This window comes from Rhinopithecus roxellana, chromosome 16 (genome assembly GCF_007565055.1).
Source record: "Rhinopithecus roxellana isolate Shanxi Qingling chromosome 16, ASM756505v1, whole genome shotgun sequence".
In the NCBI taxonomy this organism is placed as follows: Eukaryota; Metazoa; Chordata; class Mammalia; order Primates; family Cercopithecidae; genus Rhinopithecus; species Rhinopithecus roxellana.
In genome coordinates, this window is record NC_044564.1 from 24,823,036 (window position 1) to 24,845,394 (window position 22,359).

General features: G+C 46.1%; 1 protein-coding gene across 2 annotated transcripts in view; it reads left to right on the top strand.

The window, feature by feature from the left end:
* Positions 1–22,154, top strand: part of DCAF12 (DDB1 and CUL4 associated factor 12) — a 34,764-nt gene extending 12,610 nt beyond the window's left edge. For both annotated transcript variants that reach the window (XM_010385765.2, XM_030919675.1), the window contains exons 3-9: positions 1,382–1,588; positions 2,790–2,850; positions 9,460–9,653; positions 11,195–11,260; positions 15,155–15,317; positions 18,959–19,137; positions 20,025–22,154. In XM_010385765.2, coding sequence (XP_010384067.2) covers positions 1,382–1,588; positions 2,790–2,850; positions 9,460–9,653; positions 11,195–11,260; positions 15,155–15,317; positions 18,959–19,137; positions 20,025–20,183 — 1,029 coding nt within the window. In that variant the 3' untranslated portion in view covers positions 20,184–22,154. The remainder of the gene's footprint in view (positions 1–1,381; positions 1,589–2,789; positions 2,851–9,459; positions 9,654–11,194; positions 11,261–15,154; positions 15,318–18,958; positions 19,138–20,024) is intronic.
* Positions 22,155–22,359: the final 205 nt, after the last annotated feature.

Consider the following 22,359-nt stretch of genomic DNA (forward strand, 5'->3'; position numbering starts at 1 on the left):
TGCCCAGGCTGGGCTCGGTTTGTGATCCTTATGCCTCAGCCTCCTGAGTAGCTAAGTAGTTGGGACTACAGGCACTTGCCACCTTGTCCACCTCATTCATATATGTGATATATGTGTGTGTGTGTGTGTGTGTGTCTGTGTGTTGTTGTTTTTTTTTTTTTTTTTTTTTTTTTTTTTTTGAGACCGAGTCTCACTCTGTTGCCTAGGCTGGAGTGCAGTGGCTCGATCCTGGCTCACTGCAGCCTCCGCCTCCTGGGTTCAAGTGATTCTTCTGCCTCAGCCTTCCGAGTAGCTGGGATTACAGGCATGTGCCACCATGCCCAGTTAATTTTGTATTTTTAGTAGGGTTTTCACCATGTTAGCCAGGCTGATCTCAAACTCTCAACCTCTGGTGATCCGCCCACCTCGGCCTCCTAAAGTACTGGCATTACAGGCGTGAGCCACCGTGCCCGGCCCTTTTTATATTTTAAACTTAAGACTTACCTAGTTTCTGCTTTCATAGATCTTCTGTGCAAGCAGCAGATTTATTTATGTAAAGGTTTGACATGTTTGGCTTCACCATGAGAATTGCTGATAGGATTTTATTTCAGCCTCTTAGGCTATAAGGTATATATATTAGGGCAGATATTATTTCTCTCGTTCATAGCTGTGTTCATAACACTTAGAACAGTACTGGCAAAGAAGCGAGTGTCTGAACGAATAAACTGTTGAATCATGTGAAGAGTTTGACTCTTATAAGGGCTGTCCTGTCTCTAAGGCTGATTTTTCCATAAAGCATGTGTCTTAAGTTGAATCTTGGAGGGTAAAGAGGTGGAAGAGAGCCTTTCAGGCAGAGGTAGTAGCAAGAGCAAAGGCAGGGAGGAATAGAACTGAATGGGATGTGTGTGTATAGAGAACAGCCATGAGATATTAATAATTCTTCCATGTCGTATGTCTTAGATCATTCCAGAAAGGTTAGTAATATTAATAGGTATATTAGTAACCATGATGTGTTCTGGGAATTGTGTTTTGTTTAAAAGTTTTTGTGCATGGTTAGGTGAGGATTCAATGTATAAAATATGCTCAAACCGACAGAAAACTGTTGGTCTCACTCTAATACAAGGCCTCTTGGAAACCTGTGAATCCCAGGCAGAACTTACTACTTCCTAATCTGTGTTCATGTAGCATATTATTCCTATCTCTAATACTGTGTTATATTGACTTATTTCATGTTTCATTTCATTAGTAGTCCTGACCATGCCTTTAATAATTCCTAGGGTCTAACATGTAGTAGATGTTAATTAAATGCTGATGAACAGTTGAACAAAAGGATGTTTATACCCTGTATTGACCACGTTAAATTGGAACTATGTTCAGCTTCTGTATCTATTTCTTCTTGTAGCTATTTGTAGTAGATGTCCAGACAAGCCAGATCACCAAGATCCCAATTCTGAAAGACCGGGAACCTGGAGGTGTGACCCAGCAGGGCTGTGGTATCCATGCCATCGAGCTGAATCCTTCTAGAACACTGCTAGCCACTGGAGGAGACAACCCCAACAGTCTTGCCATCTATCGACTACCTACACTGGATCCTGTGTGTGTAGGAGATGTAAGTTTTCCCAATAGTTGTAGTTGGAGGGAGCCTTGTTTTTAAACGGGTCTCAGTGGTTAACATGGACCCTCCTCTCAGCAGCCCAGAGTGGGGACTGGACTCCCCATAGGGCACAGTGTATGTTTGATAAAGGGGCAAGCAGCACATCTCAGGGACCAACACTATTGGGTTGCGTTTGAATCCATAGTGTCCACATACTTCCCACTGCCCATAGTCAGAGAGTAGCAGAGTTTACTAAATCATCCATTCATTCGCCAGGCATTTATTCAGTCTTCTATGGCTAGGCATTGTTTGAGACATGGTTTGAGACACAGCAGTGAACAGAACAGATAAAGCCCCTGTCCTCTTGAAGCCTACATTCTAGTGGAGGGTGACATATAAACCAAAATATAAACCATATAAACTAATAATTACCGGTAATATGTCAGAGTGTGGTAAGTGCCATGGAGAAGAATAAAGGCAGCATAAAGGGACTGAGAGTGAGGTGGAGGATGCTGTATCAGAAGATAAAGTTTCATTGATAGGATGATACTGGAGCAGGGAGACTTAAAAGAAATGAGGGTACAAGCCATGTAGATGTCTAGATGTCTGGAGGAAGAAAGTTCCAGATAGAAGATGGGACCCAGAGGTAGAAGACAAGAGCTGTGTGTCCACTACTCACAGTAGTGCCAATTTCATTCCAGCTTTGAGCTCAAGATAGAAGATAAAGATTGATCATTCTTGGCCGGGCACGGTGGCTCAAGCCTGTAATCCCAGCACTTTGGGAGGCCGAGATGGGCGGATCACGAGGTCAGGAGATCGAGACCATCCTGGCGAACACGGTGAAACCCCGTCTCTACTAAAAAATACAAAAGAAAAACTAGCCGGGCGAGGTGGCGGGTGCCTGTAGTCCCAGTTACTCGGGAGGCTGAGGCAGAAGAATGGCGTGAACCTGGGAGGTGGAGCTTGCAGTGAGCTGAGATCCGGCCACTGCACTCCAGCCTGGGCGACAGAGCGAGACTCCGTCTCAAAAAAAAAAAAAAAAAAGATTGATCATTCTCTCATTCTCTATGGGTTGAGACTACCAGAGATCAGAGTTGTAATTTTTACAAAAATATTTTCAGTCTGACTTGTATGCTTCTTTAGAGAGTTTATTACAATACTTATTTTACTAATTTCTTGTTTTCCTCCCTGTACCTGTTACTTCCTGCTCTCCAAGGATGGACACAAGGACTGGATCTTTTCCATCGCATGGATCAGCGACACTATGGCAGTGTCTGGTAAATTTGCCCTTTTACAGGGAGCTTTTGATGTGGCAGGGACTGGGGGCTAGATTGAAAAGGGATAGTAGTGTGATAGGAAATAGCCCAGCTGGGTGCGGCGACTCACGCCTATAATCCCAGGAGTTTGGGAGGCTGAGGTGGGTGGATCACTTGAGCCCAAGAATTCAAGACCAGCCTGGGCAACATATGAGACCCCATCGCTACAATTTTTGTTTTTTATTGGCTGAGTATGGTACTGCATACCTGTTGTCCCAGATACTCAGAAGGTTGAGGCAGGAGGATTGCTTGAGCCCAGGAGATCCAGGCAGCATCAGGCTGTGATCATGCCACTGCACTCCAGCCTACATGATAGAGGGTGACCCTATAATAATATAAAAGATTATTATTATAGAATAATAATTTTTTTATTTAGTGTAAAAGTGATACACATTTATTGTAAGAAAATTTTAAAATAGGCTGGGCACAGTGGCTCACGCCTGTAATCCCAGCACTTTTGGAGGCCGAGGTGGGTGGATCACAAAGTCAGGAGATTGAGACCATGCTGGCTAACACGGTGAAACCCCGTCTCTACTAAAAATACAAAAAATGAGCTGGGTGTGGTGGCGGGCGCCTGTAGTCCCAGCTACATGGGGGGCTGAGGCAGGAGAATGGTGTGAACCTAAGAGGTGGAGCTTGCAGTGAGCTGAGATCATGCCACTGCACTCCAGCCTGGACACAGAGCAAGACTCTGTCTCAAAAAAAAAAAAAAAAAAAATTGTTTTTAAATATAGTCTGGGCGTGGTGGCTCACACCTGTAATCCCAGCACTTTGGGAGGCCAGGGTGGGTGTATGAGGTCAGGAGTAAGAGACCAGGCTAGCCAGCATGGTGAAACCCTGTCTCTACTAAAAGTGCAAAAAATTAGCTGAGTGTGGTCATGGGCGCTTGTAGTTCCAGCTACTCAGGATACTGAGGCAGGAGAATTGCTTGAACCTAGCAGGCAGAGGTTGCAGTGAGCTGAGATGGTGCCACTGCACTCCAACCTGAGCGACAGCATGAGACTCCATCTCAAAAAAAAAAAAAAGGGGGGGGATAGATAGATAGATTTAAAAAAAGGAAGTAAGGACCACCCAGAAGATCTCTATCCAGATATAACCACTTTTTTTTGTGGGTTGTTTTGTTTTCTTTTTGAGACAGTGTCTCATTTTGTCACCCAGGCTTGCTTTCAGTGGCATGATCCTAGCTTACTGCATCCTTGAGCTCTTGGGTTCAAGTGATCCTTCTGCCTCAGGCTCCCAGGTAGCTGGGACTATAGGCACACACCATCACACCCAGCTAGTAATAACCACTGTTGACATTTTAAAATATAACTTGCTAGTCTTTTTTTTCAGTACCTTTTTTCTTTTCTTTTAGACACAGGGTCTTGCTCTGTCACCCAGGCTGGAGTGCAGTGGGACCATCATGGCTCACTGCAGCCTTGAACTCCTGGGCTCAAGCTATCCTCCTGCCTCAGCCTCCCAAAGTGCTTAGATTTTTTTTTTTTTTTTTTTTTGAGACGGAGTCTCTCTCTGTCCCCCAGGCTGGAGTGCAGTGGTGCAATCTCGCTCACTGCAAGCTCCACCTCCCGGGTTCACGCCATTCTCCTGCCTCAGCCTCCCGAGTAGCTGGGACTACAGGTGCCCGCCTCTGCACCCGGCTAATTTTTGTATTTTTAGTAGAGACGGGGTTTCACTGTGTTAGCCACGATAGTCTTGATCTCCTGACCTTGTGATCCACCTGCCTCGGCCTCCCAAAGTGCTGGGACTATAGGCATGAGCCACCGTGCCTGGCCAAAGTGCTTAGATTATACAGGCATGAGCCACTGCACCCAGCCTTAGTATGATTTTTTTTTTTTTTTTTTTTAAGACTGAGTCTCGGCCGGGCGCGGTGGCTCAAGCCTGTAATCCCAGCACTTTGGGAGGCCAAGACGGGCGGATCACGAGGTCAGGAGATCGAGACCATCCTGGCTAACATGGTGAAACCCCGTCTCTACTAAAAATACAAAAAACTAGCCGGGCGACGTGGCGGGCACCTGTAGTCCCAGCTACTCGGGAGGCTGAGGCAGGAGAATGGCGTGAACCCGGGAGGCGGAGCTTGCAGTGAGCTGAGATCCGGCCACTGCACTCCAGCCTGGGCAGCGGAGCGAGACTCCGTCTCAAAAAAAAAAAAAAAAAAAAGACTGAGTCTCACTCTGTCTTCCAGGCTGGAGTGCAGTAGCACGACCTCGGCTCACCACAACCTCCACTTCCCAGGTTCAAGCGATTCTTCTGCCTCAGCCTCCTGAGTAGCTGGGATTACAGGTGCCCACCACCACGCCAGGCTAATTTTTCTATTTTTAGTAGAGATGGGGTTTCACCATATTGGCCACGCTGGTCTGAAACTCCTGACCTCAGTGATTTGTCTGCCTCGGCCTCCGAAAATGCTGGGATTACAGGTGTAAGCCACCATGCCTGGCCCATATTTTTTGGTTGGTTAATATGAGATCATTCAGAAGATGTATATATAGAATTCTTTGTGAACTTCTTTCTTTTTTTGGGGGGGCGGGATGGAGTCTTGCTGTGTCGCCCGGGATGAAGTGCAGTGGTGCAATCTCGGCTCACTGCAACCTCCGCCTCCTGGGTTCAAGCACTTCTCCCTGCCTCAGCCTCCCGAGTAGCTGGGATTATAGGTGCCCACCACCACGCCTGGCTATTTTTGTATTTTTTAGTAGAGATGGGGTTTTGCCATGTTGGCCAGGCTGGTCTTGAATGCCCGACCTCAGGTGATCTGCGTGCCCCGGCCTCCCAAAGTGCTGGGATTACAGGCGTGAGCCACTGCTCCTGGCGTCATTTCATTACACTTTAAAATTTTCGTAATAAAACTTTGATGGGGTAAATGAGATCACACTGTACACAAAGTAATCTTCTGAAACTGTACACAAAGTAATCTTCTGAAACTGTACACAAAGTAATCTTCTGAAACTGTACACAAAGTAATCTTCTGAAACTGTACACAAAGTAATCTTCTGAAACAGTTACCTAATTTTCTCACTCTGATGCTCAAATCTTTGAGAGACTTTCTAGTATCTGTAAGATGAAAAACAAATTTTATAGCACAGCATACAAGGCCCACGCCCACCTTTCCAGCTTTATCTCTCATAGCTTCCATGCTTGCACCCCATAATCCAGCATGACAAACCATGTCTAGTTCTCCACATGTGCCCTTGTCTCTGTGGCCTTTTCTAATTTCACATAATTAGCATTCTACTTTGAATTGATATGTCTGTCATTTTAGATGTTTTTTTCTTTTTTTTTAATTTTTGAGACCAAGCCTCACTCTGTCACCCAGGCTGGAGTGCAGTGGCAGCATCTTGGCTCACTGCAACCTCTGCCTCCCAGGTTCAAACACTTCTCTTGCCTCGGCCTCCCAAGTAGCTGGGACTACAGGTGCGTGCCACTGTGCCTGGCTAATTTTTGTATTTTTAGTAGAGGCAGGGTTTCACCATGTTGGCCAGGCTGGTCTCAAAGTCCTAACTTCAAGTGATCTGCCTGCGTCAGTCTCCCAAAGTGCTAGAATTTCAGGCGTGAGCCACTGCACCCGGCCTAGATATTTTTTTCTATGAAGTGTTCAGAAGATTAGCAGTGTGGGAAGGGCACCTTCTTGGTCTCAAAGGAGAATTGGCAAATAACTTTATTGGAAAAATAATTTTAGGCTGGGCGCGGTGGCTCAAGCCTGTAATCCCAGCACTTTGGGAGGCCGAGACGGGCGGATCACGAGGTCAGGAGATCAAGACCATCCTGGCTAACACGGTGAAACCCCGTCTCTACTAAAAAATACAAAAAATTAGCCGGGCGAGATGGCGGGCGCCTGTAGTCCCAGCTACTCGGGAGGCTGAGGCAGGAGAATGGCGTGAACCCGGGAGGCAGAGCTTGTAGTGAGCTGAGATCCGGCCACTGCACTCCAGCCTGGGCGACAGAGCAAGACTCCGTCTCAAAAAAAAAAAAAAAAAGGAAAAATAATTTTAAAACACGTTGTTGTTGTTGTTGTTGTTGTTGTTGTTGAGACAGGGTCTCACTCTGTTACCTAGGCAGGAGTGCAGTAGTGTGATTATTGCTCACTGCAACCTCGAACTCCCAGGATTAAGAGATCCCCTCAAGTAGCTGGGACTATAACACACATCACCACACCCAGTTAATTATTTCTATTTTTTATAGAGACTGGGTCTTACTTTGTTGCCCAGGCTGCTCTCAAACTCCTAGGCTCAAGCAGTCCTCCCACTTCAGCCTCTCAAAGTGCTGGGATTACAGGCATGAGCCACTATTCCTGGCCTAAAACATAATTTCTTGGTACTCCGTTTTATGGATATAATATAACCCTATTGTTGAACATACTGAGTGTTCTGAATAAACATCTTTGTATATGGGTATTGTGATGGTGGATTATTTCTGAATGGGAATATAAACTTACTTTTTGTTTTTGTTTGTTCCTCTTTTTTTTTTTGAGATGGAATCTCGCTCTGTCACCCAGGCTGGAGTGCAGTGGCATGATCTCCACTCACTGCAAGCTCTGCCTCCCGGGTTCATGCCATTCTCCTGCCTCAGCCTCCCGTGTAGCTGGGACTACAGGTGCCCACAACCACGCCCGGCTAATTTTTGTATTTTTAGTAGAGACGGGGTTTCACTGTGTTAGCCAGGATAGTCTTGATCTCCTGACCTCGTGATCCACCCATCTCAGCCTCCCAAAGTCCTGGGATTACAGGCGTGAGCCACTGCGCCCGGCTGTTCCTCTTTTTTTTTGAGACGGAGTCTTCTGTCGCCCAGCTGGAGTGCAGTGGCCATGTCTTAGCTCACTGCAACCTCCGCCTCCCAGGTTCAAGCGATTCTCCTGCCTCAGCCTTCTGAGTAGCTGGGACTACAGGCGCACGCCACCATGCCCGGCTGATGTTTGTCTTTTTAGTAGAGATGGCTTATACCATGTTTCAGGCTGATCTCGAACTCCTGACCTCGTGATCCACCCACCTCAGCCTCCCAAAGTGCTGGGGTTACATGCATGAGCCACTGTGCCTGGCCTAGTTTTTTAAGCTTTATTATTGTTTGCTAAGAGAAGTGATTTATCTTTTTAAGCATTCATTTTATTTATGTAGAACAGTCATTTCTTTTTCTTTTTTTTTTTTTTTTTTGGAGGCAGGGTCTTGACTCTGTTGCCCAGAGTGGTGGTGTGATCCCAGCTCATTGCATCCTTGACCTCTCCAGGCTCCAGTGACCCTCCCACGTCAGCCTCCCGGGTAGCTGGGACTACAGGTTTGCGCTACCACCACGCCTGGCTAATTTTGTATTTTTTGTAGAGACAGGGTTTTGCCATGTTACCCGGCCTCCCAGAGTGCTGGGATTAAAGGCATATACCACTGTACCCAGCCTAGAACAGTCGTCATTATTATCTTTTTTTTTTTTTTGAGATGGGGTCTCACTGTGTCACCCAGGTTGGAGTCAGTGGCACAATCTCAGCTCACTGCAACTTCTGCTTCCCAGGCTCAAGCTATCCTCCCAGCTCAGCCTCCTGAATAGCTGGGACCACAGGTGTGCACCACCAAGCCTGGCTAATTTTTTGTATTTTTGGTAGAGATGGGGTTTCGCCATGTTACTCAGGCTGGTCTCAAACTCTTGAGCTCAGGTGGTCCACCTACCTCAGCCTCCCAAGGTGCTGGGATTACAGGTGTGAATGGTAATTCTTAATAAAGAACAGTCTGGAACAGTCATTCTTAATAAAAGGATTGTGGGCCAGGGGCAGTGGCTCACACCTGTAATCCCTGCACTTTGGGAGGCTGAGGTGGGTGGATCACCTGAGGTCTGGAGTTCAAGACCAGCCTGACCAACATGGAGAAACCCTGTCTCTACTGAAAATACAAAATTAGCCGGGCGTGGTGACACATGCCTGTAATCCCAGCTACTCGGAAGGCTGAGGCAGGAGAATCGCTTGAACCCAGTAGGCGGAAGTTGCAGTGAGCCAGGATCACACCATTGCACTCCAGCCTGGGCAACAAGAGTGAAACTCTGTCCCCCCATGAGCCACCCAGGTGTGGTGGCTCATGCCTGTAATCCTAGCACTTTGGGAGGCCGAGGCAGGCTGATAACTGGAGCTCAGAAGTTCAAGACCAGCTTGGGCAACATGGTTAAACCCTGTCTCTACCAAAAATACAAAAAAAGTAGCCGGGCATGGAGCAGGCACCTATAATCCCAGCTGCTCGGGAGGGTGAGGCGTGGGAATTACTTGAACCCAGGAGACGGAGGTTGCAGTGAGCTGAGATCGTACCACTGCACTCCAGCCTGGGCGACGAAGCAAGACTCTCTCAAAAAATAATAAAAAATAAATTTCAACAACCATGTCAAACTTAAATGTTTTAATGCCTAGACCTTAGGTGAATAATTCTCTTAGCGTAGCTATTAAAATGCCTGCTGCTCTGTGTTCAGGGTGGGCCATCTGGCCAAGCTTCAGCACATATGAGGATGATGCACAGCTAGACTTCATAGTCTATGAAAGCCCACTTTGGCGTCTGTGGGATTTCCCATAGAGGGGTGGGTATATCTGACATCTGTGTTCTCCTGGCCCTGCAGGCTCACGTGATGGTTCTATGGGACTCTGGGAGGTGACAGATGATGTTTTGATCAAAAGTGATGCAAGACACAATGTGTCGCGGGTCCCTGTGTATGCACACATCACTCACAAGGCCTTAAAGGACATCCCCAAAGAGGACACAAACCCTGACAACTGCAAGGTTCGGGCTCTGGCCTTCAACAGCAAGAACAAGGTATGAACTTGTGTAGGGATCCCTGAAGTCTATTCTTCTTGCTTATGTCTTGGGATATGCACTCCTTTTTCCTTCCCCATCAGTGCTTGCTACATAGCATGGTTCTGAGCCCACACATCCCCTCTTAAAGGCTGAGTGATGCTGGTGAGAAATTATAACTGAGGCTCTGAAACCCACCCCTTCAGTTGGTCTTTGCAGTGTTTCTCTGAGTGGTCTATATTTGTGGGTCAGCCTCACAGAATTCCCCTAGGGCCACCCTGATTTGACTGTCTCTCATTTGCACATGCCTTTGCAGGTGTTCTATTCTGGGCATGATTTTCATACCTGCTTCTGAAAACAATCACTTTTTTTCTCTTTGGTATTAATTCCTTTTTTTTTTTTTTTTTTTTTTTTTTTTTTGAGACTGTGTTTTGCTCTTGTCACCTAGGCAGGAGTAGAATGGCGCGATCTCAGCTCACAGCAACCTCCGCCTCCCAGGTTCAAGCAATTCTTCTGCCTCAGCCTCCCAAGTAGCTGGGACTACAGGCATGCACCACTCTGCGTGACTAATTTTGTGTTTTTTAGTAGAGACGGGGTTTCACCATGTTGGCCAGGCTGGTTTCGAACTCCTGACCTCAGTTGATCCACTCTCCTTGGCCTCCCAAAGTGCTGGGATTACAAGCGTGAGCCATCACACCTAACCAGTATTCTTAACTGCCTACTTCCGCTTCACATTTCCACTAAGTCTTACCTTATTGAGTCAGATCTGATGCTGAGGTTTTAATAAAAGCAGAATGTCAGCCAGGTGCAGTGACTCACATCTGTAATCCCTACACTTTCAGAGGCCGAGGCAGGCAGATCACAAGGTCAGGAGTTTGAGACCAGCCTGGCCAACATGGTAAAACCTCATCTTTACTGAAAATGCAAAAAAATTAGCTGGGCATGGTGGCATGTGCCTGTATTCCCAGCTACTCGGGAGGCTGAGGCAGGAGAATTGCTTGAACCTGGGAGACAGAGGTTGCAGTGAGCCAAGATTGCACCCCCGCACTCTAGCCTGGGCCGCAGAGAAAGACTCCGTCTCGAAAAAAAAAAAAAGCAGTGTCAGAATATATACCCAGAGCCAGAGAAAGGCTTCTCCAAAATCTGAATCAGGCCACAGTTTGAAGGGTAGTCCCTCAGCCTCCTATCCCATCTATATTTATGGCCTAAGGATAGATTCATCTCTCCTAGATTAGACTCTTCACTTACAGAAATTCTCACACTATATTATGAAACTGTCCTTCACATGTGTGCCCTGCTTTAACTCTCCAACAGGATGTTGAGGAAATGATGGCATAGTGAGGAGTTTTTGAACCATGGGTGCCTGTGTTATTACTGGCAGCCTCAATTTAATATGCCATTCAGCTGTGTTCTGAAGTAATGGTCTAATAATTACTGGCACCTCTGCTGGAATCATCCCAAGATAGGAGTAAAGGACCCTGACCTTAGAATCCTCTCCTGCTTATTATCGTGAAGTAGTTGCTATGGATGATAATATAACCTGGTTTTCATTGCTCTTGTAGGAATTGGGAGCAGTGTCTCTGGATGGCTACTTTCATCTCTGGAAGGCTGAAAATACACTATCTAAGGTGTGATGAACATGATTTGGTGGTTTTACATAATAATTCACCTTACAGTTAAAATACTGTAATTCTCGCTGAGCTTTTTCATTCTTGTTTATTTTATCTATTTATTTATTTTTGAGGCAGAGTCTCGCTCTGATGCCCAGGCTGGAGTGCAGTGGTGCAATCTTGGCTCACTGCAACCTCTGCCTCCTGGGTTCAACCAATTCTTGTGCCTCAACCACCAGAGTAGCTGAGATTACAGGTGTCTGCCAATACACCCAGGTATTCTTTTGTATTTTTACTAGGAACGTGGTCTCACCATGTTGGCGAGGTTGGTATTTTTATTTTTAGAGACAGTAAATATAGGGTCTCACTTTGTCACCCAAGCTGGAGTGCAGTCATGGCTCATGGATCAGTGCAGCCTTGAACTCCTGGGCATAAGCGATCATCTTGCCTCAGCCTCCCAAGTAGCTGAGACTATGGGCATGTGTCACCACACCCATCTGGTTGTTTTTTGTTTTGTTTTGTTTTGTTAATTTTTTGTAGAGACAGAGTCTCGCTATGTTGCCCAGGCTGGTTTTGAACTCCTGACCTCAAGCGATCCTCCCACCTTGGTCTCCTGAAGTGCTGAGAGTTCAGGCATGAGCCATTGCACGTGGTCTCAATTCTTGTTTAAAAGACCAGTTCTCCAAAGGTCTGGGCATGTTTTTGCACAGTACATGAAATTTTGAGTCTGGTATGCCTCTCTTGCAGGAAAGTCTTTAAAGAGTAATACAGGGTGATTCTTTCATATTGCAAAAGCTTCCTTAGAGGCTCCTTTGACTAGCAGTCCTCCTCAACAATGCATTTAAGTATTTCTTTGTAGATTAGTAACTACTTGGCATGCTGTATGAGAAGGAAAACCTAAGTGTTAGGAACCTTTGGCAATTGAAGATCGATCAAATTAAGATAAACCATCTCTGAAATAATCATGTAAGGTAATGAGAAAATAGACTTAATCTACAATACAAATTAATCATCCCTAATCCATAATGCTCCAAAATCCAGTTGGGCACAATGTCTCACGCCTGTAATCCCAACACTTTGGGAGGCTGAAGCAGGAGGCTTGAGCCCTGGAGTTCAAAACTAGCCTGGGCAACACAACAAGACCCGATCTTTGCAAAAAAAATTTAAAAATTAGCCATACATTGTGGCATATGCCTGTAGTCCCAGCTACTGGAGGGTAGTGGTGCTGAGGTGGTAGGACCGCTTGAGCCAAGGAGGTCAAGGCTGCAGCGAGCCATAATTTTGCCAGTGCACTCCAGCGTGGGTGACAAAGTGAGACCGTATCTCAAAAAAAGAAAAAAAAAGGGGTCGGGCATGGTGGCTCACGCCTGTAATCCCAGCACTTTGGGAGGCTGAGGCAGGTGGATCATGAGGTCAAGAGATCGAGACCATCCTGGCCAACCTGGTGAAACCCTGTCTCTACTAAAAATACAAAAATAGCTGGGCGTTGTGGTGGGCTCCTGTAGTCCCAGGTATTCGGGAGGCTGAGGCAGGAGAATCACTTGAACCCAGGAGGCGAAAGTTGCAGTGAGCCGAGATCGTGCCACTGCACTCCAGCCTGGCAACAGAGCAAGACTCTCTCAAAAAAAAGAAAAAAAAAAAAAGGCTCCAAATTTGAGCACCAACACAATGCCACAAGTGGAAAATTTCACACCAGACACCTTTGCTTTCTGACGGGTCAGTGTACCAAACATTGTTTAATGCAGAAAATTGTTTAAAATATTATATAAGGCCGGGCGCAGTGGCTCAAGTCTGTAATCCCAGCACTTTGGGAGGCCGAGGCGGGTGGATCACGAGGTCAGGAGATCGAGACCCTCCTGGCTAACACGGTGAAAACCCGTCTCTACTAAAAATACAAAAAACTAGCTGGGCAAGGTGGCGGGCGCCTATAGTCCCAGCTACTCGGAGGCTGAGGCGGGAGCATGGCGGGAACCCGGGAGGCGGAGCTTGCAGTGAGCCGAGATTGCGCCACTGCACTCCAGCCTGGGCGACACAGCGAAACTCCGTCTCAAAATAAAATAAAATAAAATAAAATAAAATAAAATATTATATAAAATTACCTTCAGTCTATGTGTATAAAATGTATATGAAACATAAATGAGGCCGGGTGTGGTGGCTTAAGCCTGTAATCCCAGCACTTTGGAAGGCCGAGACGGGTGGATCACGAGGTCAGGAGATCAAGACCATCCTGGCTAACCTGCTGAAACCCTGTCTCTACTAAAAAAATACAAAAAACTAGCCAGGTGAGGTGGCGGGCGCCTGTAGTCCCAGCTACTCGGGAGGCTGAGGCAGGAGAATGGTGTGAACCCAGGAGGCAGAGCTGGCAGTGAGCTGAGATGGTGCCACTGCACTCCAGCCTGGGGGACAGAGCGAGACTCCGTCTCAAAAAAAAAGAAACATAAATGAATTTTGCAGTTAGATTTGGGTGCCATCCCCAAGAATAGCTCATTACATATATGTAGATATTTTAAATCCTGGGCCAGGCTTGGTGGCTCACGCCTGTAATCCCAGCACTTTGGGAGGCCAAGGCGGGCGTATCACAAGGTCAGGAGATGGAGACCATCCTGGCCAACACGGTGAAACCCCATCTCTACTAAAAATACAAAAAATTAGCCGGGCGTGGTGGCGGGCAACTGTAGTCCCAGCTACCTGGGAGGCTGAGGCAGGAGAATGGTGTGAACCCAGGAAGCGGAGCTTTCAGTGAGCGGAGATTGCACCACTGCGCTCTGGCCTGCGAGACAGTGTGAGACTCCATCTCAAAAAAAAGAAAAAAAATCTGGAGAAATCCAAAATTCAAAACATTTGTAGTCACAAGCATTTTGGATAAGGGCGACTCAACAAGCAACTTTTACAGAGTTAAACCTACTTGCAAATCATTTGTCTTTTTTTTTTTTTTTTTTTTTTTGAGACAGTCTGACTTTGTTGCCCAGGCTAGAGTGCAGTGGCATGATCTCAGCTCACTGCAACCTCCGCCTCCCAGGTTCAAGCGATTCTCCTGCCTCAGCCTCCTGAGTAGCTGGGATTACAGGCATGTACCACCACTGCTGGCTAATTTTTTGTGTTTTTAATAGAGATGGGGTCTCACCAGGTTGGCCAGCCTGGTCTCAAACTCCTGACCTCAGGTGATCTGCCTGCCTCAGCCTCCCAAAGTGCTGGGATTATAGGCGTTAGCCACAGTGCCTGGCTTTTTGTCTTCTTATCCTAGAGGACTTTGCAAGAGGAAGCAGGGTTCCAGGAATTAGTGATTCCTTCATGTCACAATAGCCTTTGAGCTCCACTGACCTTGTATGCTCTTATGTGTAGTATGCACCCACTGAGGATTTGCTAACTGACAAAGACCCAGGGTTAAGGCAGATGGGGGTTATCTGGGAATAAGCTAGTCCCATGAGTGTGCTTTCTATAGCATACAATTCCCATTCAGGTGGTAAGGTGAGGTGGGGGTAGCCAGAGATCAGCCTCTTTATCTGAAAAGCACTGAGGTGGCCCTTACTGGCAGACAGAACAGAGCGGGACCATGGCTTTAGTGCCCTGGAACGATTCCCAGAAACAACCTGAATAGTTGAAACAGCCTACCAAGAAAGGCCTTGGCCTTTCCAGCTACTTCTGATTATTTATTCCAGATTTACCTTTTCCCCAACCTGTCTCTTTCATTATCTAGGTCTTATTGTTTATTACAGTCACCTCGTCTTTCTCCTGTATACCTAGGGGTGGAACAGTGTTATTTCCGTAATCAGGGCTTGATTTTATGTGGCTTTTGTATGAGGGAAGCCCACCGAGGTGGGAGTCCAGAAAGAATATCCCTGCACTGTGGCCGAGCACAGTGGTTTATGCCTCTCTGCTGATGCCATGGTTATATCTCTCCTCTATTTTCAGCTCCTCTCCACCAAACTGCCATATTGCCGTGAGAACGTGTGTCTGGCCTATGGTAGTGAATGGTCAGTGTACGCAGTGGGCTCCCAAGCTCATGTCTCCTTCTTGGATCCACGGCAGCCATCATACAATGTCAAGTCTGTCTGTTCCAGGGAGCGAGGCAGTGGTAAGAGTCCCTGTGTGCACCTCAGGCCTACAGCTGAACTGCATATGGGTTCTGACTTTCAGTTTCTTTGTTGGTTTCCAAACAGGTATAGTGCTCTGTATGGAACATACAAAAATGTGTTCAAAAAGGGGAGTGATGGCTGGGCACGGTGACTTACACCTGTAATCCCAGCACTTGGGGAGGCCGAGGCGGGCGGATCACCTGAGGTCGGGAGTTTGAGACCAGCCTGACCAATATGGAGAAACCCTGTCTCTACTAAAAATACAAAATTAGCCGGGCACAGTGGCGCATGCCTGTAATCCCAGCTACTTGGGAGGCTGAGGCAGGAGAATCACTTGAACCTGGTCAGTGGAGTTTGCAGTGAGCTGAGATCACACCATTGCACTCCAGCCTGGGCAACAAGAGCGAAACTCTGTCTCAAAAAAAAAAAAAAAAGGTGGGGGTGGTGGGAGGGGAGTGACACAAAAGAGCACTAGGCTTTCAAACACCACAGACAAATGTGTGGCCACAGAAGCCTTTGTTGGAAGCCACCAGTGAGGATATTAGTTGGTAGTTTCCATGTTCTTTTAGAAAGCCCTACTTTCTTTCTTATTTTTTTTGAGGCAGAATCTCGCTCTGACACCAGGCTGGAGTGCAGTGGCGTGATCTCGGCTCACTGCAACCTCTGCCTTTCGAGTTCAAGTGATTCTCCTGCCTCAGCCTCCCGAGTAGCTGGGACTACAGGCGTACACCACCACGCCCAACTAATTTTTGTACTTTTAGTAGAGACGGGGTTTCACTATGTTGGCCAGGCCTTGATCTCTTGACCTTGTGATCCAACCACCTTGGCCTCCCAGAGTGCTGGGATTACAGGTGTGAGCCACTGCACCTGACCGAGAACCCTACTTTCTGTCCTGTGGTAATTTTTTTGCTGTGGTCCTGCCTGAACTAAAATTGCATTTATGCTAAGATGTGGCATGGTGGGATAAGGAGGAAGTTTACAGAGGGCATGAGGAAACCTCAGGGTAATGAGTATGTTCATTATGTAGATTGTGGTTATGATGTCATGGATATATACATATGTTAGAACCTCAAATTGTATACTTTATGTGCCGTATATTGTATGACAAACCTCAATGAGGCTGAAGAAAATACTGAGTTTAGTTCTGACCACTAATTAAGCTGACCACTAATTAAGCTTCCACCTCAAATCTTTTATAGCATGTTCTCTGTAAGAGCACCCTTATTCTTTATTGAAGAGGGAAAAAATACTTACTCTAGTGTACTTTGAAGGTTTCAGAATACCTTTTTCTGACATCCCATTTCGTCATACCAAGAACCCTGTGGGAAGCAGATGAGAAAAGATAGTTTTACACATAAGACCTAGAGCCAGCTAAATAACTTGCCCAGCATCACACAGCTTAATGGGGGAACAGCTAGGGACCAGAATCCAACTTAACAAATTGTATTCTTTATCTCACTTTATCTCATTTTCTCATGCAAAACGATGGCTGTGTTATCATGAGAGTCCTAAAAGGCACACTGTGGATTATAGTTCACCCTCTCTTTTTCAAGTAGTGTTTATTCCTGTGCAGATACTGCAAAGTAGCTTTTGTTTGGAGACAGGGTCCTCATTCTGTTGGCCAGGCTGGCGGACAGTGGCACAATCTTGGCTCTTTACAGCTTCCACCTGCCAGGCTCAAGCAGTCCTCCCACCTCAGCCTCCCGAGTAGCTGGGACTATAAGCGTCCACCACCTCATTCAGCTAATTTTTGTAGAGACAGGTTCTCATCATGTTGCCCAGACTTGTCTCAAACTCTTGGGCCACCCACCTCAGCCTCCCAAAGTGTGTGCTAAGATTATAGGGATTACAGGCATGAGACACTGTGCCCAGCTATTTCTTTTTTTTTTTTTATTTTTTTTGAGATGAGTCTAGCTCTGTCACCCAGGCTGGAGTGAAGTGGTGTGATCTCAGCTTACTGCACCCTCTGCCTCCCAGGTTCAAGCGATTCTCCTGCGTTAGCCTCCTGAGCAGCTGGGACTACAGGCGTGTACCACTGTGCCCAGCTAATTTTTATGTTTTTAGTGGAGATGGTGTTTCACCATGTTGGCCAGACTGGTCTCGAACTCCTGACCTCAAGTGATCCACTCGCCTTGGGTCTCCCAAAGTGCTGGGATTACAGGCTTGAACCACCGTGCCCAGCCTATTTTTTCTTAATTATAGTTAAAATGCTTATATTTTAGAACAAAGAATAATGTATAATGAGAGTAGTAGAGAAAGGAATAAATAGGGCCAGACGCAGTGGCTGATGCCTGTAATCCCAGCACTTTGGGAGCCTGAGGCAGGTGGATCACCTGAGGTCAGGAGTTCAAGACCAGCCTGATCAACATGGTGAAACCCCATCTCTACTAAAAATACAAAAAAAATTAGCTGGGGGTGGTAGCGGGTGCCTGTAGTTCCAGCTACTTGGGAGGCTGAGGTGGGAGAACCACTTGAATCTGGGAGGCGGAGGTTGTAGTGAGCCAAAATTGAGCCACTGCACTCCAGCTTTGGCAACAGAGGGAGACTCTGTCTCAAAAAAAAAAAAAAGAGAAAAGACTAAATAGGTTTGGCTGTAATAATGTATGCAGTGAAAAGTTTTAAGAGATTTTTGGTACTGTTTAATGGGGGTAATTTTCATACCTAGTAAGGAAATACTGGTTCCACAAATATTATCGAGTTCTTATATGCCAAGAGACATCTTCATATCCCAAGCACTGATTTGATCCCCAAGTACAGCAGATGTGTTTTCCTTGTGATCTAAAGTAATTACATGACTTGTCTTAAACTTCTTTGGGTATTTAATTCTGAGCTTTTTGCCACTCTCAAAACATCTAATACCAGATAAAGACTTCTTGCACTGTGGCCGAGCACAGTGGCTCATGCCTGTAATCGCAGCACTTTGGGAGGCCGAGGTGGATCACTTGAGGTCAGGAGTTCAAGACCAGCCTGGCCAACATGGTGAAACCCTGTCTGTACTGAAAATGCAAGAATTAGCTAAGTGTGGTGGCGGGAGCCTGTAATCCCAGCTACTTGGGAGGCTAAGGCAAGAGAATCACTTGAACCTGGACGGCAGAGATTACGGTGAACCAAGATTGTGCCATTGCACTCCAACCTGGGCGACAGAGTGAGACTGCATCTCAAAAAATAAAAAAAGACTTCTTGCATTTGCCATAGTAGCGGTTTTAGGTCAAATATAAGGAATCCTTGATGACCTAATGATTTACAAATATGCAGATTACCTTGAGTTGCAGTGTAGGTTGGAAACATATGATGGAGAAAAGTTTAGAGTTACAAAAGATGACTCCAGAGTGAGTTGAGAGGAAGCAAGGAAGTTCTGAGCACTTATGGTCTTCAGTAAAAAGCATCGTGAGCATCATCAGGAATCTGACACTTTTCCAAGGCTTCTTGGATGATTTCTGTTAGTGTGTGGATAGGCAGGATGGCATCAGGATTCTCTTTGCTTTTGCATGAGCTAACTTGCCATTGGGAAAGCACTGTCTGATACGTTGAGGGGAGTGGGGTGGACAGTGGAACCTCAGTGTTGCAGAAATTCAGGCTGGCAGACAGTCAAGCAAATATTCTCTCCCACCTCACTGCCTTTTACTTTTCTCTCTTTCAGGAATCCGGTCCGTGAGTTTCTATGAGCACATCATCACTGTGGGAACTGGGCAGGGCTCCCTGCTGTTCTATGACATCCGAGCTCAGAGATTTCTGGAAGAGAGGCTCTCAGCTTGTTACGGGTCCAAGCCCAGACTAGCAGGGGAGAATCTGAAACTAACCACTGGCAAAGGCTGGCTGGTGAGTAAGCCCCTGCCTGAGATGACTGCTACACAGTAACAGAACAATTATCTTCCTCTACCCCTCAGCCCCCACTGACACACCATCTACTCACACTTTTTCACCAGTAAAAGGTACTCCTTGGAACAGGAGAAGACTTCCCCCTGATCTTGCTTTTGTGTCTCTACGTTACCTGTGGGAAAACTGAGGCCCAGTAAAACACACTGGTTGACTTAGGATTTTCCCCAAGGCATAATAGAGGAACCTCCCACCTGTTCAGTGAATTTTTTTTTTTTTTTTTTTTTTTTAAACAGCATCACTGTGTTGCCCAGGCTGGAGTGCAGTAGTGTGATCATAGCTTACTGTATGTAGCCTTGAACTCCTGGGCTCAAGCAGTCCTCCTGCCTCAGCCTCCCAAGTAGCTGGGGCCACAGGCATATGCACTGTGCCTGGCTAATTTATTTTTTTTAGTAGAGATGGGGTCTCGCCACATTGCCCAGGCTGGTCTCAAACTCATGGGCTCAAGTGATTCTCTCACCTTGGCCTCCTAAAATTCTGGGATTACAGCCGTGAACCAGTGCGCCCTACCTCCAGTGAATTATTCAAGTGTTTGGTTCTTTCTCCTGCGCCTAGCGGGTGGAGGGAAAACAGAACTTTGGTTCTAACTGTGCTGAGAAGAACTGAGCTTTGTATAGCAATTCTTCAGCTGCTCCGTTCTTCCCTAATGTTTAGTTGGAAAAATGAGGCCCCAATTCCCATGAGAATCAACCAGCGAATCTCCTGACATGAGGTTGTACCTGTAGAACCCTGTTCCCTTAAGGAGACCAGAAAGCATTCCTGTCCCTTCCTCCCCCTTTTCCTGCCCCATGGCTAGAGGTGCTAATTGTAGTCTCTTTCTCTTCCCATAGAACCATGATGAAACCTGGAGGAATTACTTCTCAGACATTGACTTCTTCCCCAATGCTGTTTACACCCACTGCTACGACTCGTCTGGAACGAAACTCTTTGTGGCAGGAGGTCCCCTCCCTTCAGGGCTCCATGGAAACTATGCTGGGCTCTGGAGTTAATGACAGCTCCCCAAATGCAGAGATTTACACTAACTTCCATCCTCAGTTTCCTTGTTTCTTTTGATTTTTGTTTTCCTAATTGTGTGAGGCTCTTGTGTTTTAGTGGGAACACCAAAGTTTGCCTATAGTTTAGGCACTTAATAGGAAGAAGCTCTGTACAGAAATCTGAAGGTTGTTTGGTTTTTTGTTTTCCCCTTTGGTAATCAAAATTTTACTATCTTTTATTCTGGCTTTTCAACCAAACATTGTTGCTAATCCCTATTTTTCTTTAAGTGACACACATTCTCCCCTCTCTGGCTTCTTTAGGCTGAAATAGTCATTCTCACCCTTACTTCACTCTTGAGAGGTAGGGCTCCTTTATAATTATATGGTTGCTGTCAGACTTTCTGTGAAAGTTTGGGAGCTGTGTGTGTGTGTGAGACAGCGTGTGTGTGTGTATGTTTGTGAGTGTGAGTGTGTGATCTTGTGTGCCTGTAGGTACTGTGTGTCACTGAATTACCTGGAATGAGGATTACTTGTAATTAAAATATTTATAAAAGAAACAACTTTATTCACAGAGTCCAGCTTTGAGACTAGTCTGTAACTTGTTTTTTAAAGTCTAACAACACTGATAATAGGAAGTAAAAACAGAAAGGAAAAGAAATTACCACTGGGAAAATCTTTTGAGTTAGACTGCAGGCTTCCTGGGGCCTCCCGTGCCAGGACTGCAAAGTGATCCAGCCCTACCTGTCTTCCCACCTGTGTGTCCCCCATGTGGGAAGCTGGTGTCACTTCCCCTTCCCACCCTCACATCTGCTTAGCCAGTAACCACACCCCTAAAACAGCAGACTCATCATCCAGGTGCAGCTCTAGAGGCTGCAAAAGGCTTCATGGGACTTGGTAAAGAGAATCCCCATCCTAGCTTCTCTCTGCATCCCCTCAAGACCTGATCTGGTGTTTAAGGGGCCTGGAGCTGGGAGTCTCAAGTCTGCTAAGGTTCACATCCGTAGTTCTCTTGACTTTGAGGAGAATCCTCTCTGCCATTGTTCCAATCTTCTCAATGGGTTTTGCTTTTATTTTCTAAATTGGGTTAAGCCTAAGAAGATGGGGGTGAGCAGGGGTTTATCTGTGTGTAGTGAGTGCTTCATGTGTGGAATATTCATTTTCCCACTGCAGCGGGACTTGGGGTTGAAGCCACCCCTCCTACTCTGCTGGCTTAGCCCTGAGATGGTGACAGGCTGGCCTGCAGTCAGCATCATTGTGCATGTAACAGCATCGATGTGATTAGTAATTTGTCTGTTCCTCCCTTGAACTGTCTTGTTTAGTCTGGGGTTTTTTAACTTGCAGGCGACTGACTGTGATGTCCACTTGTTCCCTGATTTTTACACATCATGTCAAAGATAACAGCTGTTCCCACCCACGAATTCCTCTAAGCACATAATCTGCTTTTCTGTCAACATCCCATTGTGGGGAAAGGAAAAGTCATATTTATTCCTGTACCCCAGTTTTTTAACTTGCTCTCCCAGTTGTCCCCCTCTTCTCTGGGTGTAAGTAGGGAAATTGGAAAAAAATATATACATATCCTCCTTTTAATGGTGAGGGGCTGCTGGAGAGGAGAGACAGCAAGTCCACCCTAACTTGTTACACAGCACATACCACAGGTTCTGGAATTCTCATCTTTGAACCTAGAGAAATAGGTGCTATAAACAGGGAATTAAGCAAAATGCTGGATGCTATAGATCTTTTAATTATCTTAATTTTTTTTTCTATTATTAAACTACAGGCTGTAGATTTCTTAGTTCTCACAGAACTTCTATCATTTTAAACTGACTTGTATATTAAAAAAAAAAAAAATCTTCAGAAGGATGTTTTGTACTATTGCCAGACCCTCTTCTGTGATGGGTAATGCATTTGATTGAGATTTTCTGTTTTTAAAAATGTAGCACTTGACTTTTTGCCAAGGAAAAAAATAAAAATTATTGCAGTGCAAAATGGTGTGAGTGAGTATTATATAGCCAGGAGCCTGCAAAAAAGGCCCCACATGACTAGTTGGAAGGTTGGCTTGAGCTGTTGGGACTGCTTGTGGCAGATGGAGAACACAAGCATTACCTCCAGGTTAGAGGCAGGTCAAGTGCAGACACACATGCTAAGACCTGCTAGGTCCAGGTCCCCAACTCTAGCCCAAGATCAGTTGCTC